This window comes from Podarcis liolepis, assembly GCF_965112155.1.
Source record: "Podarcis liolepis genome assembly, chromosome: 1".
Taxonomy (NCBI): Eukaryota; Metazoa; Chordata; class Lepidosauria; order Squamata; family Lacertidae; genus Podarcis; species Podarcis liolepis.
In genome coordinates this window covers 51,066,790-51,090,545 of record NC_139554.1, presented here as the reverse complement: position 1 = coordinate 51,090,545, position 23,756 = coordinate 51,066,790, and the positions used below count along the sequence as shown (strand labels likewise).

Below are 23,756 nucleotides of genomic sequence, written 5' to 3'. Positions count from 1 at the left end.
TCCTATCTACATTTTTTTTCTGGAGCCGCAGCTGTGTACTACCAGGCAGTCATACAAAGCTATCTCTGCCAGAAACTGTATGTCTTGGGACTTGGCTAGGTTACCTCACACAATAGATTTGCTGCCTTACCTGAAATGCAAATCCATATTTGCTCCAGGGTGATTCCCAACATCCCTAGGAATTTCCACTTGCCTCACCCTTTGCTGAATTCCACACAAATCTAAATGTCTGTGCTTTAGTTTTGCCCCCCTTGGGCTATGATGGTAGTTAGAAGATGTGTTTGCTATCTATGAAAAGCTATTGCGCATTTTGGAATGCCAGAAGGAAGTTAGTGACTCCTCCCCCACCATACAGAAGTGGTCTATTAACAGCATGATAGATCTGAAAGCACATGAAGCCACTACTTTGACCATCTTGAAACCACTTCTGCACACCTTCGGTTCTCTGATGGAAGAAATATGGGATATAAATATAGAAACATTAACCAATAATTGTTTAGGAGATAGCTAGACTCTGTGGCAGATGGAGACAGGTGCCTTTTTTTAGCAGCAGCAGCGCTTGCTGTAGATTTTGAAGGGAGCAGCTTAACCCATTATAGTCTCACTAAAATGAGAGAAGCAGCACTTTCTGAAATTCTGTGCAACTGTTTTAAAGTATAATGACCTACTCCCATACTGAATCTGGCAACTCTTAGACCACATAGGTGGGTGGGGAGACATAGCTTTGCAAATACATTTTTTCCTATCCGTGGCATGCCTGCTTCCATACTCCCTCCTTGCCAAGCTTGTTACTCTTTCCACTGATAGAGCAGGGGGCTAGCCAGAACAGTTATGGCACCAGCAGCCCTTTTAAAGGGCGGGGGCACTGAGTCAGTTGCCCATGCGTCGCATGTTGAAGGGGAGCTACGTAAACATTGGCATTGCTACCAACCCGTCCCTTGCTGAATTCCACTAACTTGAGCTCCATAAATCCAGTGGGGGAAATTGCAAAGCAGACTTCACAGCAACCTGAGAAAGTGATGGTTACAACCACAGACAGCTCTCACTGTTGCAGCCCAGCCCAACCATAGTCAGATCTTTGAGGGTGCTCCACTCACTGTCTGTTTCTGGTTGGCCAACACACTTGGAAAGGAGGAGAGCGAACAGTTCTAATTGGACGCTACCAGGAGAGGAAAGAGAGAGGCCAATTAGAACTGCTCTCCTCTGATAGCATCCAGTGGTGAAAGAGAGTGTGTTCACTAGTGCTTCCAAGATGTAGGAAATAATTACAGTGCATGGAGACCCCTTTCCTGACAATTCATATGAAGTTGTCTGTGTTATGATAAGGGTGGTGATGCCAGAAAATATGCAACATGGTGTCTTGAACGGGTACTGAGGAGCCGCATTTGTGCATCTGGTTTCTCTCTCTCTCTCTCTTCTTTTCACACATATATATTAATTATATACCCCGATTCCAAATAAAGTTTTGTTGGATCTTATGTTGTGTCTTACATGAAGCTTGAATATTGTAGCATTATTGTAGCAGTAGTGTTCTCAAATTTCCAGTTCTGATAACTTTCTGGAATGTAACTTTCTGGAATGTGACTCTAAGCAACAAAGCATGGGTGTGATGTAGCAGGTATGAATTACAAGATGTGTTGTATCAGTGCACACTGTGTGCATCAATTACGGTGGACCCCAGCAGAGATTCTTGGGTTCCACCAAAAGAAAGCCAAGACATCATTGCAAGTAAATCTAATAAAATTTTGTCTTTGAATTTTACAAACATACAACCTTAACATGCTGCTTCTGATGTGAAAACTAAATGCCTTCAGAAAAAATTATATGCATATTTGGGGGGTTTTTAAGGCTGCTTGGGGTCTTAAAAAAAAGAACTGGGTTAGCATTGTATGCTTATTGCACAACTCTTGCCTCATAGTAGGAAAAACCCCCCAAAAAGTTGGATGCTGCTGCAACAGTAAAGTCACCCACATCAATGAATGTGCCCACTTGGCAGGAATGAGCAATATAACCTGGTGGCAGCTGCTCTTTGTGTTCTTTATCTCCTGGTCTTAATATGGAAACAGAAAAGGATGAAAGCATTGGTAGCCTAAGTACGTCGATCGTGTCCTTTCTTCTGATGGGAGAGAGGAATTGAGAGCGGTTGTAGCATGTTGCTAGACTTCTCCACAGCTGAAGGACTACACTGGAGTAGTGGAGTGTTGCAGCTGCTGAGTCTTCACTCAGCACTTACCGTATTTTTCGCTCTATAACACGCACCCGACCATAACACGCACGTAGTTTTTAGAGGAGGACAATCCGTAGGCATGCCACCCGTAGGCATTCCCTCCATAACACGCACAGACATTTCCCCTTACTTTTTAGGAGGAAAAAAGTGAGTGTTATGGTGTAAAAAATACGGTAACTGCATTCAGGATGGGGTCCCATATCTGGTCACTTGGAGGCCAAATCAGCGAGTGCCAAATTTCAGTGAATTACCACTTAAAGTAGCACAATGTCCTTAGCATTCAGGGCTTTCCTGATGAGAAGGAAAAACTACTTCTATATAGCATTTGATGATACATAATAAACATTTCTCCTTCCTGCCATTATTGAAGATCAGTTTTGCTTGTTATTGCTGTTCCACAGCGTAAGTGTTGTGGGCTCTGTTTTCATCAGGTAAGCTCCATCAACCCACACAGTTGTGTGATTTGAATATGAGCTCTGCATCCCTCAGGCATGCCTGATGAAAGCTAGGCTCGGCTGATGTGGCTTAAGAAAACTTTCCATTGGTTTTGGTGCACAGGAGTTTGTGCGGTTTTTTATCCCCCCCCCCTTTCAGTCAGTCAGTGTTGCCTGACAGTACTTTAGAATACCTTGTTCTTTTGCTTTTCAATCAAGGTGGGATGCTTTGTAGCAGGGATGGGGAACCTACAACCCTCTGGGTGTGTCTGGAGTACAACTCCTGGCATCCCTAGTTATTGACCATGCTGGCCTTGGGTGATGTGGGAGTGTGAGCCCTACATCTGGAAAGCCACAAAGTTCCTTAACCCTGCTCTACAGTGGAAGTAAATCCATGCTTATGTGCTGTCATCTCAAGAGACAAAAACTTCCAAACCCCCGAAAATGTGCTTGCCAGGATATTCTCTGGCATTTTGTCTTTTTTGGCCCGGATTAGATCTCTGGGCATAGCCCAACACATGCAATTATCTGCAAATTAGGGAGATGGGTTAATTTCTCTGTTCTAGCATGCATAGAGTTGAGACTTGCTCAAAATAATTTCGCAAACTGGGGTGATTAGGATAGCACAAGCTGTTTTACTGACATATTAAGGACAATCTCTCGTTGGAGAGATTGGTTCATCGTTTAAGCCCCACAGCTATCCTGGCATGTGCTATATAAATGACATTTCTAATGTCTGTTCAGAATCTTGCTGCTGTTTAATTGGCATGTATTTGCAGGGCAACCATGGCACTTCATCACTTGCTTCAGCCCTCTCTCCAAGCGCTGTGGGCAAAAAGGATTTCTGTGATGGGTCATATCAACAAGGGCCTATTAGCTGGGATGGAGCAGTGGTGAAAAGTAACTGAGGGAGTGGCTGTTTTCAGCTTTCATTCATTACCCTGTCTTCAATTACTGACACCAGAAACCCTCTGTTCTGATAAGAAGTGGTGGGAGAAACAATGGGAAGGTAGCTTGTTCTGATATTCCAGGGCTGTGATATCACCACAAATGTGGCACCCACAACACTCTGTCCTGGGAAAACAGTTGCTCATAATCTGAGTGTGATGTGGGTGTGAGGCTGTGGAAGAGGAAGCGGCAACTTCCTCTGAACCCAGAGCTGCTGTAAGTTGGGCTCCTGCATTTTGACAACAGGCCTATTTCTGTACCTTGTAATTGTCTTAAGGGAAGTGTAGAATAATTGGCTGCAGTGCTGATTGAGGGAAGTGCATGGTACATGCATCCGGGTTGTAGCTTGGTAATTCTTCTAATTGGGCTGATGAGTGGCAGGTGGTGAGCACTAATTGCCTTTTGAGTTTTGTACTTGTCTTGGAGGTATGCTTGGGGTGGGGGTTTCTGGAGAAAGGTAGCAACAGGGGAACTGAGATGGGGGACAGTGCGCTATTTTCATTTTCTTCTCAATTCTAGACCTGGCAGTGAAGATGACACCCAGCAGTAATAGGGCAGATGCTGGGAATACTCTAAAATTCCTAACAGGAGATGAATAGGAGGGGAAAGTCTGCATCTGTAGTTCTGCTGTGAAGTGAAGCTCTTACCTCTCAAGTGTACTGCATAGTTTGAATGTCAATACTCTATTTTTGTGTGTGGAAGAAAAATATAGAACATGGTGTAGCTAGTTTCTCACCCCCAGTGTGACCAGAGTGTTGCATTCTAGAGGATGTGGGAAGCCCAAGTTCAGCCATAAAGCTTAGGAAGTGACATTGGACATGTTTCTCAGTTCTACCTACCCTGAAAACTTGGTATCATGCTAAAGTGGTACTTTGGGGTGAAAGGCAAAAATACAAATGAAATAAAAACATTACTTAGGCTTTCCTTTCTAGTCTCCATATTGCTGCTGCAGCCTACCACTTCTGCATTTACTGCATTCAGTGGTTATTATCACCAAGTAAGGGTTTCACTAGAAAAGAACAAGACCTGTGAGTTCTTGGCGATAATCACTAGTGCATCAAAGGTCACAGGAAAAGCTTCCCCACCCTACCCGTTTCGAGAGGATGCAAACCCCCCCCCAAAAAAAACCAAAAAAACCCTTCTGAATGTTTTGAGGGAATATGGACAGAAGTATTATTTATTTATTGCATTTATATCCCACTTTTTCCTCCAAAGAGCTCAAGGTGGCATACGTGATTCTCCCTCTCTTCCTTCAATCCCAACAACAGCCCTGGGATGTAGGTTAGGCTGAGAGGCAGTGACGGGCTCAACGTCACCCAGTGAGCTTCATGGCAGAGGGGGTGGGGTTAGAACCCTGGTCTCCCAGTTCGGTGGTCCAGCACTCTAACCACTACACCACACTGGCTCCTAGATGACATCCCTAACTCGTAAGAGCCAAGCTATATGCAACAGTAGTTATGTGCTTAAACAAGTGTGCTTTAACCTCCCTGCTTTTATTTCGTGGAAAAGGATGCCAGAGGGCCCTGATCCAGAAAGTTATCTAAATCTGACTCAGGGCCCTGCAAAAGTTCTCTGCTGGAAATGGCTCCTTCATTGCTTTCTGCCCTAGATGTAGTGTTTATTTCAAACAGTACCTTTTGGGGGGGTAGCGATCATGTAGGGGATGATTTTCAGCAGGAAGCAAGTGTGATCTGAATTGGAGACCCATAGCTGCTGCTGCTTCAAAATAAAAGCAGGCACGTTAGTACAATTTTTAGCACATCCATCTTAACATCATATGTAGTTTTGCACTAACAGTGCTGTTTGTGATTGGTCAAATGAATCTGAAGCTGTATGCAAGAGTCTGCAACAGTGGAAGAAGGAGGAAATTCCAGCAGTGCCTGTGTGTTTTAAAATTTGTTTTCATGTATGGGGGGGGTGCAGTGCTGTATAGTACATATTGCCAACCTGCAAGTCTTAACCAGGCTTGTCTCAAGCCTGCAAGGAAACCTGCAAGTGCTCCCTTTAGACGGCTTTTTAATTCTTCGTTTCTTGTGGAGGGAGGGGAGCAGTTCTTCATGTGCAGAGCTGTTTGCTAGTTTTGTTCTTTCTGCCCTACTGAATTTGAGGCCTGACCTGCTCCATGGCAAGAGGCTTTCCAGTAGGGTCATGTTTTCATATATCATACGGTGCCTGCGGATTTGATCTTGCTTGTACTTTGAGTGATGTCTGAGAAGAAACACATCCCAGAAGGGAACATAGCTTATTGTTTGAACTGGTGCCCAGGCAAGACGTTGTGAGCCTCAGCTGCCACACCCTTGTACTTTCATGTCCTAATGTTGAGCCGTGGTGAGAGAGGGCAAACCACAATGGGCCCCAAGCTACTTGTGCCTTGACACTTGCATGAGACCTGGTTGGCATGGCTAATGAATCATATGGACTTGATTCCCAGCAGTAACCTCTTGGGGTACACTGGTTTTCTACTTCTGGCACATGGTAGACTGGGTGGGCGATACTACCTTTTTAGGCAAACAGCTGAACTAAATGGCCCTTGAGTCATAGACCAAATAACTGTGTGTTAGATGCAAAGTGTGAGTGGGGACGTAACCTGTGCTTTTTTAAAAAAGCAACACTTAATATTGCAAATTTGCTTAATAAGGCAAAAGCATTCTTGTTTGCATAGGCTTATGGTTTTTAAAGGGGATGGCTGTTAGGTATATCGGTGGACTTTGTTGTGCTCATCCTTTAAGTGGTCTAGGTAGAATGTGTATGTTTCTGTGTGTGTGTGTAGATAGATATAGATATATATGGGGTATTACTCAGATGTTTGGTAATAAGTCCCACATTCTATACAAGATCTCAAAGTAGCTGTCTTATTACAAAATAATTTCAGAAATAGACTGGAAAGAGAAGTTGCTGAATTGCAACTTATTAACCAAACTTAAAACCATGGAGAGACCTGGTCTGAATAGAGACATTGGATTCTTATCTCATTATACATGATAAAGCTATTTTTAGCCATCTCACCCCTTGCTTTTTCCTGTAAGACCAATTGCAGTTGTTAACAGTCGTCAACAGGTTTACCACACCTATCAGCCAATCACCCATTCCCACCACCCTTCTTAGTAATACCCCTCCCCACCCTCTCACTATATACAGTGGTACCTCAGGGGTTACATACACTTCAGGTTACATACGCTTCAGGTTACACACTCCGCTAACCCAGAAATAGTGCTTTAGGTTAAGAACTTTGCTTCAGGATGAGAACAGAAATCGTGCTCCGGCGGTGCGGCAGCAGCGGGAGGCCCCATTAGCTAAAGTGGTCTTCAGGTTAAGAACAGTTTCAGGTTAAGAATGCACCTCCGGAACGAATTAAGTACTTAACCTGAGGTACCACTGTATAAGGGTCTGGTGAGTTCTGTTTCAGTGTATCTGAAGAAGTGTGCATGCACACGAAAGCTCATACCAATAACTAACAGTTGGTCTCTAAGGTGCTACTGGAAGGAATTTATTTATTTATTTTATTTTAGTTTTGTTTTGTTTTGTTTGGGTTCAGCACTGATATTAAAAAGAGATACTTGGACTTAGCCTTGGTACAATTTAGTCCTAAGTGGGGGTGACAAATAGAGAACTTGCTGGGATGGGGACTTTTATGGAGGAGGATGTTGCTGTTTGATTATAAAGAGCTTACAAATTATGCTGGCAAAGGATATGGAAGTACTGCTTAATTTCTAATAACAGAAGTATTGAGGCTTAGACCTGCGTTACTGACATGCCATATGGTCTGGGGTTTAGATCCTTAATTTTGAGTGGGTGGGTGGGAGCAAAGGGGGTCATTGGATTAGCTGCAGTTCTTCAGTAATGAGAAAAGTGCATTCTGTACAGGGGGTAGACAAAGTGGTACCCTCTAGCTCCCATCAGTCCCAGCCAGCAGGGTTAGTGGTTGGGGATGAGTTGTAGTATAGCATCTTCTGGAGGCCATTGTGTTGGCTTCCCTGCTGTACGTGTGTGTTTGTTTTTTGGTACACAAGAGATTTGTGTGTGAATGCAAGTACCTTGCTTGCTGATAAACAGGAACTTAAGGGGAGCATGTGGTTTTAACAGAAGAGAGACCTAAATAGAAAGGTGATAACTAGTCAGATGGGGCAAAAGGAAAATAACCCACAAAATCTAGGTGTAGAGTGCTGTTGGCATTAGTGGAGTGGCATGAACAAGCAAGGGAAATTTTGAAGGTTGTGGGTTATAGAACCCAAAGAGGAGACCAGGAACTAACTAACTAACTAACTAACTAACTCTCTCTCTCTCTCTCTCTCTCTCTCTCTCTCTCTCTCTGTGTGTGTGTGTGTGTGAGAGAGAGAGAGAGAGAGAGAGAGAGAGAATTGCATCATATTGGTTGGAACGTATCATCCAAAAATTCAAAGTGTGCATGTGTGACAGAGAGAACAAGAGCGAGAAAGCAGGAATTTTCAGCTTGCTGAAAGCTACACCCAGTAACAAACTCTGTTCTTGGGTAGAATTGTGGAACACAATGAACCCTCCGAATGCCCTGTTGTGGAAGGTTGAGCAGAGAAAACTATTAGCAGTAGGGGTGACATAGAAGGGAGGAGTGTTATGTGTGGGTTTTCTCTTTGCTTTTGTTCATGACACACAATGAGACGGTTTCTCAACGAGATACGGTGAGCCTTCTATATTTAGCCTTCAGCTCTACTCTTTTGGAGCTCCAGTTTCTCTTTGTGTTCCCAGGTGACCCCCTGAGCTGACACAAGTCAAACCCACGCCTCTCCACTCTGATAATGAAGTGGAGTCCTTCCCTTCCTGAAGGTTGTTGCTTTGAATGTGATAGATCAACCATGGATGAAGGGCACTGCCTCAGATGGTTGCTTTATATGATTCAACTGCTCCTGATCCCCACTAAAATATGAAATGATTCTGGGCTGTTTATATGACTTTGTCCCCTGGGGTGTAATTGTGTGTGTATGTCACATACCAGTAAACTTGTACCAGTAGTATGTGGTAGCTTGCCAGTGAGATGAAAGCTTTTTAAGTAACCAAATAAGGCTTTGGAGATTGGATCAAACCACTTTTGTGGTTGTCTATAATTCCATTGACGGATTTTGTATGGTAATGTGGTGTAATTTATTCCTTAGTGCAAGATGGTCCTCTACAATATAATAATAATAATAATAATAATAATAATAATAATAATAATAATAATAATAATAATAAATTATGTGTATTGTACAGTGGTACCTCAGGTTAAGTACTTAATTCGTTCTGGAGGTCTGTTCTTAACCTGAAACTGTTTTTAACCTGAAGCACCACTTTAGGTAATGGGGCCTCCTGCTGCTGCCGCGCCGGAGCCCAATTTCTGTTCTTATCCTGAAGCAAAGTTCTTAACCTGAAGCACTATTTCTGGGTAAGCAGAGTGTGTAACCTGTAGCGTATGTAACCTGAAGCGTATGTAACCCGAGGTACCACTGTAGTTGTATAATTTTTTGTGTGGTGAGGAAGATTCATGGGGTTGCCATAAAGCAGGGAGCTGCTGGACGAAAGCTCCCATCATCTTTGGCCAAGGATTATGCTGTCTGGGGCTAATGGGCATTGGAGTGCAACACCAATCCATCCATCCATTCATCATTTTATTTTTATGCTGCCTTTCCAAAGTTAAGACCACGCTCAAGTCTGTTTACAACATATAAAAATTACGTAACTACAAACATAACAAAAGTAGTCATAAACAATAAACAAAACATCAAAAAGAACACAGCCAAATTGAACAATTTCCACATAAATCATAATACAAAATAAAGATACAAAATATAAACAGCAACAACCGAAAGCAAAAACCCCTAAACAATACCTCAGCTTCCAACATCTGGCGGGCACCACGTTGATGGACTCTGCTGTAGCATCACTGGTTTTCTGTGGCTGCAGAAAACCAACTCTTTAGCTTCTAAATGTTCAGAGTTTCCTGAGATCTCAACAGAGGGCTGGATTTTGGGAACATGTATGTCTGTGGAACATACGACAAGACGGATGCCAAATGGTGACTGGGCCATTGGAGAGTGCCTGTCTGCCATTCATCCATCTGTGCCCACCATTTTGCTGCATGCTTAGTGAATATGAAAAATGCATAATTATCCCCGTCTTCACATGCATGCATATATCTTGTGTTTATTTCCAGAGGGCAAAAATGATAAAAATAATAATCCTATATAGGCCTTTTGGTGAACTGGGAAAAATTACTCAGAGAATTATTTTGGGGCTCATGCTGATAGTAAGGCAGGGTGGTAGAACAAAAGCCACACAGCAAGTCTTACTTTTTGCCCAATAAAGGAAAATATATGGCATGCTGATAATATGGGACAGCATAAGCTGTATTTAATATAGCACTGAAGCAGACGTGTGGGCTGTGTTGTAATGTTAACCGTCCTCCTTTCACACTTTGTTGGATTAAAAATATCTGCTAAGTAAAAGTATCGGTTACAAGTTGCTATTAAATGCAGAGTTTCCAGCGCAGAATTCAGTTTGCCTTTTAGAACAGGACTGTCACAACTGCTTGTCCTGCTTCCTGCAATATCCTCAGGCTGGTTGAAGACTTAGTCTTATTTCCTGTGTTTTAAGACAGAACCTTTCATCAGGCTCATGTGCTTTGGAAAATATTAAATACAGGAAAATCTGTGCCTGACCATCTTGGGCAGAATTTTACTTTAGCAGCCTACTGCCCCAGCCTTTCCTGTCCTGGATAAATTTAGTGGAATGCTCTGATTTGGTTTGGTTAAAGTGACTTTTTATTCTGTACAGGTGCTCTCACAGTGCAGGCACCCTAGAAAACTCTAGTACAAGGGTCAGCAACCTTTTTCAGCCATTGGCCGGTTCACCGTCCCTCAGACCATGTGGTGGGCTGGACTATATTTCGGAGGGGGGAGGGAAATGAATGAATTCCTGTGCCCCACAAATAACCCAGAGATGCATTTTAAATAAAAGCAAACATTCTGCTCATGTAAAAACACCAGGCAGGCCTCACAAATAACTCAGAGATGCATTTTAAATAAAAGGACACATTCTATTCATGTAAAAACACGCTGATTCCTGGACCATCCACGGGCCTGATTGAGAAGGCGATTGGGCTGCATCCAGCCCCTGGGCCTTAGGTTGCCTACCGCTGCTCTAGTATATGTTCATCTTACCAGTGCTGTGCATCCAAACTGAGTCTTTGCAAGTTTTCCCTTTTTTTGTAGCTGAACACTTATTGCAACCCTCATTTCTGCCGCTGCCAAAGTCTTTGTTAAAACTGTCAGACTCCTTTCTCACTTTCTTGCAAAGAACGATACAGAAAGGGTCTCTGCCTGAATCATGTTTTTATTACATAATTTGGGCAGTCTTCTTAGTTTATGACTGTACCCATAATTGCTTGTTATATTTCAATCTTTCTGTATTGTTCCTTTTGTTTGAGGCATTTGTTGTCTACCACTACCACCATTGCTTCTGTGAAGCTCGGAACAGCTGCCCTACATGGTATGCAAGGTGATCTTCCCAGTCCAAGAGGCTTAGGTTCATGTAGTGAATGACATCAGCTATCTTTTTATTCATTAACATGTTTCCATTTTCAGAGAGCCTGCCTTTGTATTGCACATGTCCTTGTGTTGATGTATCTCCTATAGTTTGTAGGCGGCAGCAGAAATCACATTTCTTGTCCCAAAGGACTTACCAGATGGTCTAACTGAACGTTTTCCAAACACAAGAGGAGGCTGATTTCTGTTGTTCAGGCAGCAATACTTTCAACCCCCTAACCATTGCTAAAGGAACTGTGTGTGTGTGTGTTTGGAATCAATCAGGCATTCCAGCTCTAACCCTGCCTCCCTTTACATGTGCTTACATTCACACCTGCTCTTTCTTGCTCTTGCAAGCATTTTGAAATGCTTTCTGGATGCCCTGCAGACCATCTCCTGCCATTGCTAATGGTCACTGCTGAGCTCTTAATGCACTTCTTCTTAAGCCATTCCTGGCAGTGCCAGCTAATGGCAAGCTTTAGTCATGATACAAATATGGTCACAGACCTGGACGTGGGTGTATTCCAATAAATGCTGTTCTGAGGCCCTCTCCAGGGGTTGGAGAGAACAATCTAGACAGCCACTTCTTTTTTCCTTTCCTTTTCAGTGGTTTCGCAATGGCAGTCTTCAAAGGTTCAGAGCAGGCTTATGTTGGAGTGTATGACTGGTAGGCACTTGGACTGAAGTGGACTTCCCGTCCATCTGACCCGCAGTATCTGCGTTATGTTATGTTATTTATTTTTAGTTACTCAGTTTGTATACCACCCTTTATCAAAAGTTCTCGGGGCAGTGTACAACATTAGAAACACATTACAAAAAAAAAAATATTAAAAAATAAAGCCATAGTAAAAAGCATGGTGATAGACAGCCTAATAGCTAAATAATCTTAATAGTAACAGTCCTCTCCTCCACACTTTCACAGGCTATAGGTTATTTAACAGCCATAGGTCTGGGTTAAAGAGGAATGGTTTTGCCTGGCATGTAAAGACATGTAATGATGGCGCCAGCTGAGCCTCTTTTGAGGAGAGCATTCCACAATCGGGGAGCCACCACAGAAAAGGATCTTTTTCTTGTTGTCACCCTCTGAACTTCTCTGGAATGGAGGACATAGAGAAGGGCCTCAGGTAACAAGCGCAGTGTCCAGGGCGGTTTGTATGGAGCGAGGCAGTCCTTAAGGTATTTTTTTTTATTATAAAATATTTATTGCAAATTTTAAACAAAATAAAGGTTAACAAACATACATAATGCCATCACAAGAAGAAATAGAAAAGATTTACAGAATAAAGAAAGAAAAAGGAAAGAAAAGGGGAAAAATGCATAAAATCAATTTATCCATAAATCATATTTCCATAGACTTTGGACTTCCTCACATCACCTTTTCCTGCGTTCTCAATCATACAGTTATAAACAGCAATTTATTACCTTATTTCAAATCATCTTAATGGTTCTCGGATATTATGTCCCCAATTATCAATGTTTTTATCATATATTAAACCAATTATCTTAAACATAATATTATCTCAAAAATCATCATTATCTTATACGTCGCTTACTCATATCTCTAATAGCTAAATTACTGATGCCATATTATTTTCTGTCATGCATTCTCCTAACACTCATACAGCTTATAATGTTCTTGTAAATAGTCTTTGAACTTCTTCCAGTCCTCTTCCACCAGTCCTTAAGGTATTAAGGTCTTTTGCTGTGTAAATCTTTATAGGTCAACACCAGCACTTTGAATTGGGCCCAGAAACTCATCTGCAGCTTGTGCCAGGATTGGTGTCATATGCTCAAACCGTCTTGTTCTAGTGAACAATCTGACTATTGCATTTTGAACCAGCTGAAGTTTCTCAACCGTCTTCAGAGGCAGCCCCATGTATAACACATTGTTGTAATCCAACCTATTTGCCCTCCTCTGAGTTCTGATTTTTCACTAGTCACTGTCCAACTACTTTTGAGCATCACATTACAGTCATGTGGACTAGAAACATTTTTTTTTTAAAAAAGCTGAGATTCTCTGTATGGCAGATTCAAAATTCCATGTATGAATCTCCCAGATGCACATTATACAGCTTGCACACACTCCATACAATTGAAACATATTTGGGGCAGACAAATGTCTCCACTTCAGCTTAACTACATTGCAGAACAATTGTAGGCGGAAGTCCCTGCATCAGTATGTGGCTAAAAAAAGAGTTATGGTCAGGCAAATTTTGATTTATATCTTTCATGGTTGTACATATTCAGCCCCAGTACACACCATGATGAGCAACTGAGTAGGAAATACTGGGAGGACGAGGCGATTCATGGTAGGATGTTTTTTTAAGAAAACAAATCTGTGTAGGCAGAAGATCTGTGCAGCTCAGGGGAAAGTTTTGAGCGTGGGGGAAATGACACGGGTCACCCTAATTACATACCAGACAGAGGATGTGATTCTGTTATGGTAACTCATGGAGCCGATCACAAGATGCCACACAGATGCAAGCCAACGTGGAATGAAACAAGTTCACCGGTACTGCCGATGTGGTCTTATGCGTTGGCTGGAGACGCTGGCTTCTCCAATCCAAGACCTTCTGTCTTTTGTAAGCCCCAAGACTTACCACTGTTGCTCTGGAAACACAGGTGGAACTTGGAGCTGCAGCTGTGCAAATGGCCCATTCCCTGCCCTCCAAGCACATACACAAAGAAAAAGTTGTTGCCACAAACAACCAAGTTTGTTCAGCTGCTGTGGGAGCCTGTACACGGCTGACAACTTAGGAAGAAAAAGAGAGGGGAACCTCAAAGGATGCTGTTTTGTCACAGAGGTTCTCCAGAAAGTTTGCAGCACTTGATGAGGTTTTTAGTCTAACATAAAGATCTTCATTAGAGGCAATAATAATTCCACATTTCCTACATGGGGAGGTTTCTCTCTCTCTCTCTCTCTCTCTCTCTCTCTCTCTCTCTCTCTTGGAGTGTACACCCTCAAGAAAAAAACTTTGCAGGAGGTATGAAATTAATGTTGCCGCTGTTACACCACTACTCTAATAAACATTTTCACAGCACCTTCTGAGGTTTGCCTCTACTCCTTTCCTTTCCTCCCCCGCCCCCGCTGATTTTGATATCTAGTGTTAACTTCTTTATTTTTGTCACAATACGACTCTAGCCCAGATACGCATTTACTTCCCAGGGCCCTGGCACTACCAAAGGCCTCCCTCACCTTTCCTATCTGATGTTGTCAACATTTCATCCTATCTGGACCTAGGAAGCCCACTTGCAGAATGGCATGAGGCCTACTGTCTAGAGTGTACTCAAGAGCCAGCTCCAAGGTGGTTTGAGGCCCTTATCTTGAAGGAAGAGTGGGTGGGGGAGATCCCGGTATCTAGCGACTGATCTTTTTGTGTAGGCTGCCAAGTGCCGAAGCTTACAGATCACCCGCCCCCTTTGCCCACAGCACGGGAGAGGGAGGGGAGTGTGTGTCAAGCCATTCGCTTGCCTGCTTCATGTGAAAGTTCTTTCTCAATCGGATTATTTGAATTGCATCTTCTCCCGCCACCAGTGGCTGCTGCCTTGAGCTGTCCTGATTCTGCACTAAGCTGCTTAGCCGCCGACCGTGTGGGGTCGCCACCCAAAAGCATAGTTTGCCCCATAGTCTGGGGAAGTATACTTGGCTTCCAGGTTCGCCTTTGGGATACTGCCGGTAGACTGGTTTAAAAGCAGCCATTGTCCCACTCTCGCAAACCTTTGGGTATGAATTGAATCGGGATCTCACAGCAAAACAGAATACATTTAGCAGGGCTTATTTGGAAAGAAAGCAGTAGTCAAAGCACATCAGATGCAGAATGCATAAAAACAAGTATTCCCAGCTAATTTCTCATCTTCACATATAGTATGGCAGGATGGAGGTCTTTAATTTATGGAACTAAATTGTCAAAATACCAGCTAGAGGGTATTACTAATGCAGTAACGCCCCTTCGAAGTAGTCAGAGTTGGCTGTGTCGTTTGCTCTTCCCCCAAAACTTGATCTCAGAGGATGTTAACCAGGCCTCTTTTCCTTCTGTCGCCATAATCATGCGTTGTAAGACAGATTCCAAAATCCAGTCAGGGAATTGCTAAATGTGATCTGATTAAAGGGCTACACAAATGCTGGGGGTACTCAGCCACTAAAAGGTTTATTTTCAACTTTTTATTCCTAAACCTCTGGTGCAGGTGTTAGTCATAGAATTATAGAATTGTGGAGTTGGGAAGGGCCCTGAGGATCATCTACTACAACCCCCTGCAGTGCAGAAATATGCAGCTGTCCCATATGGGGATCAAATCTGCAACTTTGGCCTTATCAGCACCATGCTCTAGCCCATGGGTAGGCAAACTAAGGCCTGGGGGCCGGATCCAGCCTAATCGCCTTCTAAATCTGGCCCGCGGACGGTCCGGGAATCAGTGTGTTTTTACATGAGTAGAATGTGTCTTTTTATTTACAATGCATCTCTAGATTATTTGTGGGGCCTGCTTGGTGTTTTTACATGAGTAGAATGTGTGCTTTCTTTAAAAATGCATCTCTGGGTTATTTGTTCATTTCCGGCCTCCCCCCCAAAATATAGTCTGGCCCTCCACAAGGTCTGAGGGACAGTAGACCGGCCCCCTGCTGAAAAAGTTTGCTGATCCCTGCGTTTAGCCAACTAAGTTATCCGGATATAATTAGTAGATGTCACAGGTAATGTCTAATATGTGTGTTTTGTGTGAACACCATCATATTTCTCATGGGTGGGATGGTTAACCATATTTTCAGTTAGATTACTGAAGTTTTGAGTGGTGGAAAAATGTTTTGATCTCAAAACAGAATTATCTTGATAGAAGATCCCTAGATAGCACCCATCCACCCCTGGAAAAAGAGAGCTGCATATTGCTGTCTCTGTGTCTGTGTTTGTATTTGTAGTGAAGATAATGCTGGATCAGGTCAATGGCCCATCTAGGCCAGCATCCTGTTCTCACAGGGGCCTACCAGCTACTTGCAGGAAGTCTGCAAGCAGGACATGAGCACAACAGCACTCTCCTCTCTGGTAAGGTAAAGGTAAAGGTACCCCTGCCCGTACGGGCCAGTCTTGCCAGACTCTAGGGTTGTGCGCTCATCTCACTCTAGACGCTGGGAGCCAGCGCTGTCCGCAGACACTTCCGGGTCACGTGGCCAGCATGATGAAGCTGCTCCGGCGAAACCGGCACCAGAGCAGCACACGGAAACGCCGTTTACCTTCCCGCTTGGTAAGCGGTCCCTATGTATCTACTTGCACCCGGGGGTGCTTTCGAACTGCTAGGTTGGCAGGCGCTGGGACCGAATGACGGGAGTGCACCCTGCCGCGGGGATTCGAACCTAGGCAAGTCCTAGGCGCTGAGGTTTTAGCGCTGGTAGTTTCCAGCAATTGGTATTCAGGATACTGCTCCTTCCGTGGAACATGTGCACATGGAGCAAATGCACAGCTATGCCAAGATCAGTTTCTGGAGGCAGCCTTACCCTGAGAGGGCTACTTTGAGATGCAGATTGAAAGAAGCTGCATGGGCCGAGCTCTCACACTACAGAGCTTAGTGAGTGGTTTCACTGTAGAGAAGGGAAGTGGAAGACTTGAATAGATCCTGGCTGGGATAAGAGTAGCATCTAACAGTGGCTGTGCGGTTTGGCTCATGGTCACCAGTGACACAGGGCCTAAACATTCACATAGTTTGCCTCTCTAAAGCAACCTTCTTGCCTTAGGAAGTCCTTTTTTCCTATGAAGGATATGGGGGGGGGCTGCTGTTGATGGTGGTCATAAAGGTAAAGGGGCTCCTGACCATTAGGTCCAGTCGTGGCCGACTCTAGGGTTGCGGCGCTCATCTTGCTTTATTGGCCAAGGGTGCCAGCGTACAGCTTCCGGGTCATGTGGCCAGCATGACTAAGCCGCTTCTGGCGAACCAGAGCAGCGCACGGAAATGCCGTTTACCTTCCCGCCGGAGTGGTACTTATTTATCTACTTGCACTTTGACATGCTTTCGAACTGCTAGGTTGGCAGGAGCAGGGACTGAGCAATGGGAGCTCACCCTGTTGCGGGGCTTTGAACCGCCGACCTTCTGATCGGCAAGTCCTAGGCTCTGTGGTTTAACCCACAGCGCCACCCGCGTCCCTCTGATGGTGGTCATAGCCAGAGCCAAAAGTGGGTGAAGTTTGTATCATTGCAGGATTACATAGCAACTTGCTTCCTGCTGGCCACATGAAACTAGTCTGAGGACTGCCGGTTCTCCACCCTGCTCTAAAGAGAGACTTACTTAAATGAAACAAAGCACCTGGTGTGTTTTGACCTCTCACCTGCTCTGGTAGCAGGCCCATAAATCACCTACAGGAATTATGTGGCCAGCTTGCTATGATTTGCACTCTTTAGTCTAGCTTGGATTCACACATGCTGGATCTTGGCAGGTATCACTGCCCGCTAGTCTTTGTTGCTCAGTTTCAGGTATCCGGTTCTTCATTATGCCAAAAATTCTTGTCATTATTGAGGCCACTGCTCCTTTACCTTGCCTTACAGAAGCACATGAAACCTGTCGAAAGCTTTGAAGTTGATTGATCACCTCAACTTTAATTTCTGTGGCCATTCCCTTGTTTGCTTTCCCTTCCAGCTCTTTGCTCTGCATTCCTCCTTTTAGAACAATGATGTGCAGAAAATTTTCCAGTGCTAAATTTTCCCATGGAAAATTTTCCATTTCACAATGAATGGATGACATTTGAAAATAGAACATGAAGCAAGCTTGGCAACTTCAGAGTGTTTACCTTCGTTTGCTAAATGCAAGTTAAGTCAACACGCTAATTTAGATCACTATCTAGGGCATAAGAATTCCCCCCAATGCAAATTACACAATGCAAATTATCCTAATTTGCTCTGGAAAATTTTCCTGGTGAAAATTTTCTGGAAAGCCCACATCACTTCTTTAGAATATAATTAATGCTGGGGTGCGTCTTCCTTAAAAGATTTTTGCTTTGTTTTGTCTAATGTCACTGTTCCAACTCTGTTCCAGTGTCATTCTTTACTTCACACAGGAAGTGACACCGGCACTGGCCATCAGGATTCTGGGCCCTCAATCTGTCTGGCTTTGTCCTCCAGTAGGATTGTGCAGTTATTTATAAGAATTGGTCCAGGCAGCTGGCTTTGAGGTGGCTTCTTACAGAGCTAAAATGCAGATGATAAGCAAGTCTAGGGTTGACTTTGAGGCCTGGAGGTCTCTGTATTTGGAGGTTCAGTCAGAGAGGAACTAGAACATTTTCATCCCCCCCCCAGGTCCATTATTTATTGGGTAAGTTGGAACTAAGAGTGTTGCAGTCTTTCTCTTGTTAATTTATTTTATCAGATTTCTCACTTTGCCCTTTGCTATAATGTTCCAGAGTGGGTTACAACAGTGAAATACAGTATACAATTATGAAACAGGTAGAACAGTGACAACCAGAAAACAAGAAAAGGATAAAACTATTAAAAACACTTCCATATATGAAACAACTTTAAAAAGTCACATATTTAAAAACACACACATTAAAATAGTTCAAATACAGATGCAGACTGGAATATAGTTGTTAGAGGCTAAGGGTGCTCAGGTCACCACAGGGAATAAGCGGATATTGGGCCTATGGTTTATGTCTTGAATGATCCGGGTGCTGGTCGATTACATAAAGCCACAAAACCCAACCCCACAGAGTTTTTAAAGGGAAGAGCGCTTGCCCACGGGGAAACCAAGAGCTAAATTTTCAAAGGTCTCATTGTCAGGAGAAAAAGGAGCTCTTCTTTATCATCTTCTAGATCAACATTACTCAGAGGGGCTGGGGCTCTGTGCACCTTTCCTGAGAGTTTTGAATGTCATTTGTTTATGATGGGAAGCAGGCGGAGAATTTAAACGAGACCTCTTTTTAAATCTATTTTTGCTTTCTAAAATAGCTAATTAGCTCCTGTTGCTGCACAGAAGGAATTGCCTTGATAATGTATCGGTATTAAACAAGTCTGCTTGTTGTCTTACCACTCTTGTCCACATATGGAACTTTGGGTATTTATTAATTAAAATCTCCCTCTCTCTTTAAAGTCCTGATTAAACAAAGCTTCAGGGTCAGTTTAGTGCAGTGTATGCCTGGAGCCTTTCTGCAACGTATTTAAATTACAAATCAATATCTGTGTCTAGCTGCCAAGGTGAGTCGCTGCCGATGAGCGCCAGGAGACAGGCTGGTGTAGTGATCAGGAGAGGGGAGGGTGATGCAGCTTCCCCTGTTAGATCTGCCACCTGACTCTCCTCACTGAGCTTTGCTCTGAAGTATCTGGGTCACACACACTAGGAGATGTTTGGAAAGTGTTGACAAAGCCACCGGATGATGATACTTGCCTCTGGCTAGTTAGGGAGGTGCCTCCACCTGGTGGCGAGAAACACATCTTGCATTTATTCTGCCTCGCTCACCATTGCCATGTGCCAGGATAACTAGTGGCGAAACACCATGGGGCATCCAGTTTGCTCAAGCGCCATGTGTTAAACAGCTCTGTTGATGATTAAAGATTGGGAGCTGTAATCATCGGTTGTAGCGATAACTATGAGGAAAACCCCTTCATATTTTGGGTTTTATATGGTGCGTGCACACTTTGTAGTGAGTGCTGTTACAGGAAAGGAATTCCCTTCTGTTTGTGAGACGGGGCAATGAATGATGCCTCTTTTAAGCTGGTACCTGCCAGCCATTGTTTTCATCTTTCTAAAAAAAAGGCATCACCATCACTACCTACACCCTAGAACGCCCTGCTCATTGATATTAGGCAAGCACCTTTGATGTATTGTTTTTGGTGCCTGTTTTGGCAAGCCTACCAAGACATGAAGCCTAACATGTAATTATTATGTCTCTCTATATTTTTAAACTGCTGTGATTTTACATAAATTTGTCTTTTGATTTTTTTTAGGTCAGCTTGTTTTTAACACATACCTGATTTCATCAACATTTTAATTGTTTTTTTAGGTAAATAGATTACATGTTTTGATGGCTAAATGGTTTTTGATGGTCAAGCAGTATGTAAATCCTGTGCAGTATGGGTAGATGTTTAAATTTAAAAAAAATCTGCTGCCTGATTTTATCGGGGACACCTTTTTAATCAATCAGATGATCTTAATAAATTTTAAGGCATCTTTGCCCCTAGTGATCCTTCTGACTGTGCAGCTGGGTGGAACTCAAGGAGGGCACAGAGCAGGACCAGTGAAGAGGATAGCCTGGGGAGGGGTGCGTGGTCTGGGAATGTCCCATGGTCTGGATAGAGAGGCCTAGAGGGACCACATTTGGCCCACAGGCCTAAGGTTCCCTTCCCCTGCAGTTGACCAATTGCCAAAAACCTCCATACAGAACATGTATATTTATGACCCTCAAACCTCATTGTGCCAATAATTAAGTTAGGTACAATAATCAATTAATTTTCCAGTCTGGTATGTACTGAATTTTCCTTGGTGGATGTCGATCCCAGCCTTCTTCTGAATTAAGCAGCCTATGTTTCGGCAAGCGAGGATCACCACCATTAATGTCGGATAGTTTTGGATCATTAATAGGCCATTGCATCTCTACTGAGGTGCTGTGATTTCTGCAACTACAGTACATAGGAAAGCCAAATTTCATGTGTTGCTGAAGACAGATGAAAGGAAGTCCTTCTTCGCATGGCACATAGTTCTTACGGCATTCAGGGCCATGAGATGTAGCAATGGCCACAAACATAGATGGCTTTAAAGGGTGAGGGGTGTTAGATAAATTAATGGAGGATAAGGCTATCTATGGCTACTAACCATGATGGCTATGTGCACCCCCTTAAAATCCAAGGGTCTCTGAGTATCAGTTGCTGGAGGACAATGGGAGAGGGCTGTTGACCTTGTAAGCTTCCCAGAGCATCTAGTTGGTTAATGTACAAAGAGAATGCTGAACTACTTGGGCCTTTTGTCTGATCCAACAGGGCTCTTCTTATGCTTTCACATTCACACTTTGAATGTAGAGCCCAAAGTGATTTTAGAGGCAGTGTTCTCTGGATAGGTCTGGGTCTGCTTAGGAGAAGAGTTGCCTTTTGTGACTTCAGAAAGGGAAAAAGGATTGTCTGCCTATATGAGGGCATTGCTGTTTGCTCTGAGTGCTGTTCTGTACTCCATAGACATGTCATTGGCATTCACCTTTTTATTCCGGGGAGAGGTGCAATATGTCTGCTATAGTAAGTACAAGCAGAACAAAGGGTAAGAAAGGAAAGCTTTTTCTCTTAGTCATGGGCATGGCTGGGTCTTGCTGACCACTGTCTTTGTATCCCCAGACTCCATCTGTCCCATGGTGATGTCCTGCCTTGCCACCAGGGCAGCCAACCTGGCTGATGGGGGAGTCCACAGGATAAAGCACAGGCCAGCAGTATATAAGTATGTGGTCTTTTTACTAGCTTGCCCAAGCTCTGTGGTGCTGAAAGGCTGCAGCTCCGTCTACAGCTGAGCAAAGGTTGCTTTTCCGCCTACATCTCACCCTGCTAGAGCTAATGGGGGCCTCTGAAACAAAGGCTGCTTACTGGGTCTGCATGAGTCACTAACCTTTGTGCCAGGGAGCAGCGTTCGGTGCTTGAACATGCAAATCTGGAACCTCGTGTCTATGTGTACAGAGTGAAATTTATCTCTTTGAAATGACCTTACCGAGTGAGGCTTTCCCATAAATGACTGATACTGGCGGGTGGGCCAGTGAACCCAGAGAGGTCTACTTGGAGTTGCCACTTAATTCTCAGCTACTTCGTTTTCCCCTTAGCAAGACCAAGCATATTAGAATAATAGAATAATAGAATTGTAGCGTTGGAGGTAATGCTGAGGGTCATCTTCTAGTTCAACCCCCTGCAATGCAGGGATCTTAGCTAAAACATCCATGACAGATGGCCACCCAACCTCTGCTTAAAGACATCCAAGGAGGGAGAGTCCACCACCTTCCAAGGTTCCACGGTTGAAGATCTCTTACTCTCAGAAAGTTCTTCCTGATGATTAGTCAGAATCTCCTTTCTTGTAACTTAAATCCATTGGTTTGGGTCCTACCCTCTGGAGCAGGAAAAAACCATCTTGCTCCATCTTCCATGTGACCACCCTTTGGATATTTGAAGATGGCTATCATATCTCCTCTCAGTCTCCTCTTTTCTAGTCTATACATACCCAGCTCCTTCAACCATAAGGCTTGGTTTCCAGACTCTTTATCATCTTGGTCACCCTCCTCTGCACATGTTCCAGCTTGTCAATATCTTTCTTAAACTGTGGTGCCCAGAACTGGACACAGTACTTCACGTGGGGTCTGACCAAGGCAGAATAGATAGGGACTATTACTTCCCTTGATCAGGACACTACCTTTCTGTTGATGCAGCCTAGAATAGCATTAGGTTGTGTGTGTGTTTTGCTGCTGCTCCTGCTGCATCACACTGTTGACTCATGGTAAACTTGTGGTCTACTAAAGACCCATAGATCCTTTCCACATGTACTACTAGCAATCCAGGTGTCCCCCATCTTATATTTGTGCAGCTGATTCTTCCTGCCCGAGTATAGAACCCTACATTTGAAATTCATTCTGTTAGTTTGGGCTCAGTTCTCCAATCTGCTAAGGTCATCTTGAATCCCGATTCTGTCTTCTGTGGCATTAGCTACCCCTCACAGTCTGGTGCCATCTGCAAATTTGATGAGCATCCCCACAATTCCTTCATCCAAGTAATTTATAAAGACGTTGAACAATGATGGGTCCACAGGCTGACTAGTTAGTAGTTACCTTGGCTGTCTCCCCCTGCCCTTCTTGAAGATGGGGATAACATTTGCCTGCCTCTGGTCTGCAGGGACCTCAACTGTTCTCCAAGAATGCTTATAGAGGCTCTGGGATTACACCAGCAAGCTTCTTTAGTGTCCTTGGGTTCAGCTCATCAGGCCCTGTGTGATAATTAATGTTAATTGTGGACATTGTAAAACATGCACATCAAACAACCATAATATCATGCCTTTGTCATTAGTGGCTACAGTTAATATTGTTGCATGGACCAAGATCTATTCCCCCACCCAATAACAGTTGTTTTCAAACAATTATGAATCTTGATGGGTTGGGGGGGCATGTAATTTAAAAATTTTGTGGGGTGTGCATTTTATTGACTATTCTGCATCCCACTGAGAAGATTGTTAATCTTATACTTTACTAGACCTTGGGAAAGGAATATTGGATCTTCTTTGCAACTCCTTTCATAATTTTGTTTACTTCCATTATTCTTGTATCTAGACAATATGAACATTGTAAAATTTCCTGCCATCAGTGAAGAGCAGTGTGACTGTACTGATGTCTATCCCAAGGGGGCTGATCTGAATTCACAATTTCATAATAGCCTTGCTTTTCTTGGTAGATGTTTAGTGGGTGAAGTCATATAAGTTTTCCATCTTCACAGAAGGTTATCAACAGAAATGAGTCTCTGGTTTTTTTCTTCATCCTCTGTTAGATGTGAAAGGCCGGAGTCTCAAGCTTCCTGTTCACTCTCTAATACTTTATGTCACTCCTCTGGGTGGATGAGGACAGTTGGAGTTGCCATTTTGTGTATACTCTGAGAGAAACTAAATTTGTGAAAAGTTCACAGCTAACATCCCCAAGAA

General features: G+C 43.5%; 1 protein-coding gene across 10 annotated transcripts in view; it reads left to right on the top strand.

Moving 5' to 3' along the window:
* DGKZ (diacylglycerol kinase zeta) overlaps nt 1–23,756 on the top strand; it is a 140,497-nt gene that overhangs the window by 38,089 nt on the left and 78,652 nt on the right. For 2 of the 10 annotated variants that reach the window (XM_083462571.1, XM_083462568.1), the window contains exon 2: nt 21,431–21,530. The exons of the other annotated variants lie outside the window; for them this stretch is intronic. In XM_083462571.1, the coding sequence (XP_083318697.1) occupies nt 21,445–21,530 (86 nt within the window). In that variant the 5' untranslated portion in view covers nt 21,431–21,444. The remainder of the gene's footprint in view (nt 1–21,430; nt 21,531–23,756) is intronic. 10 annotated transcript variants of the gene reach the window in all.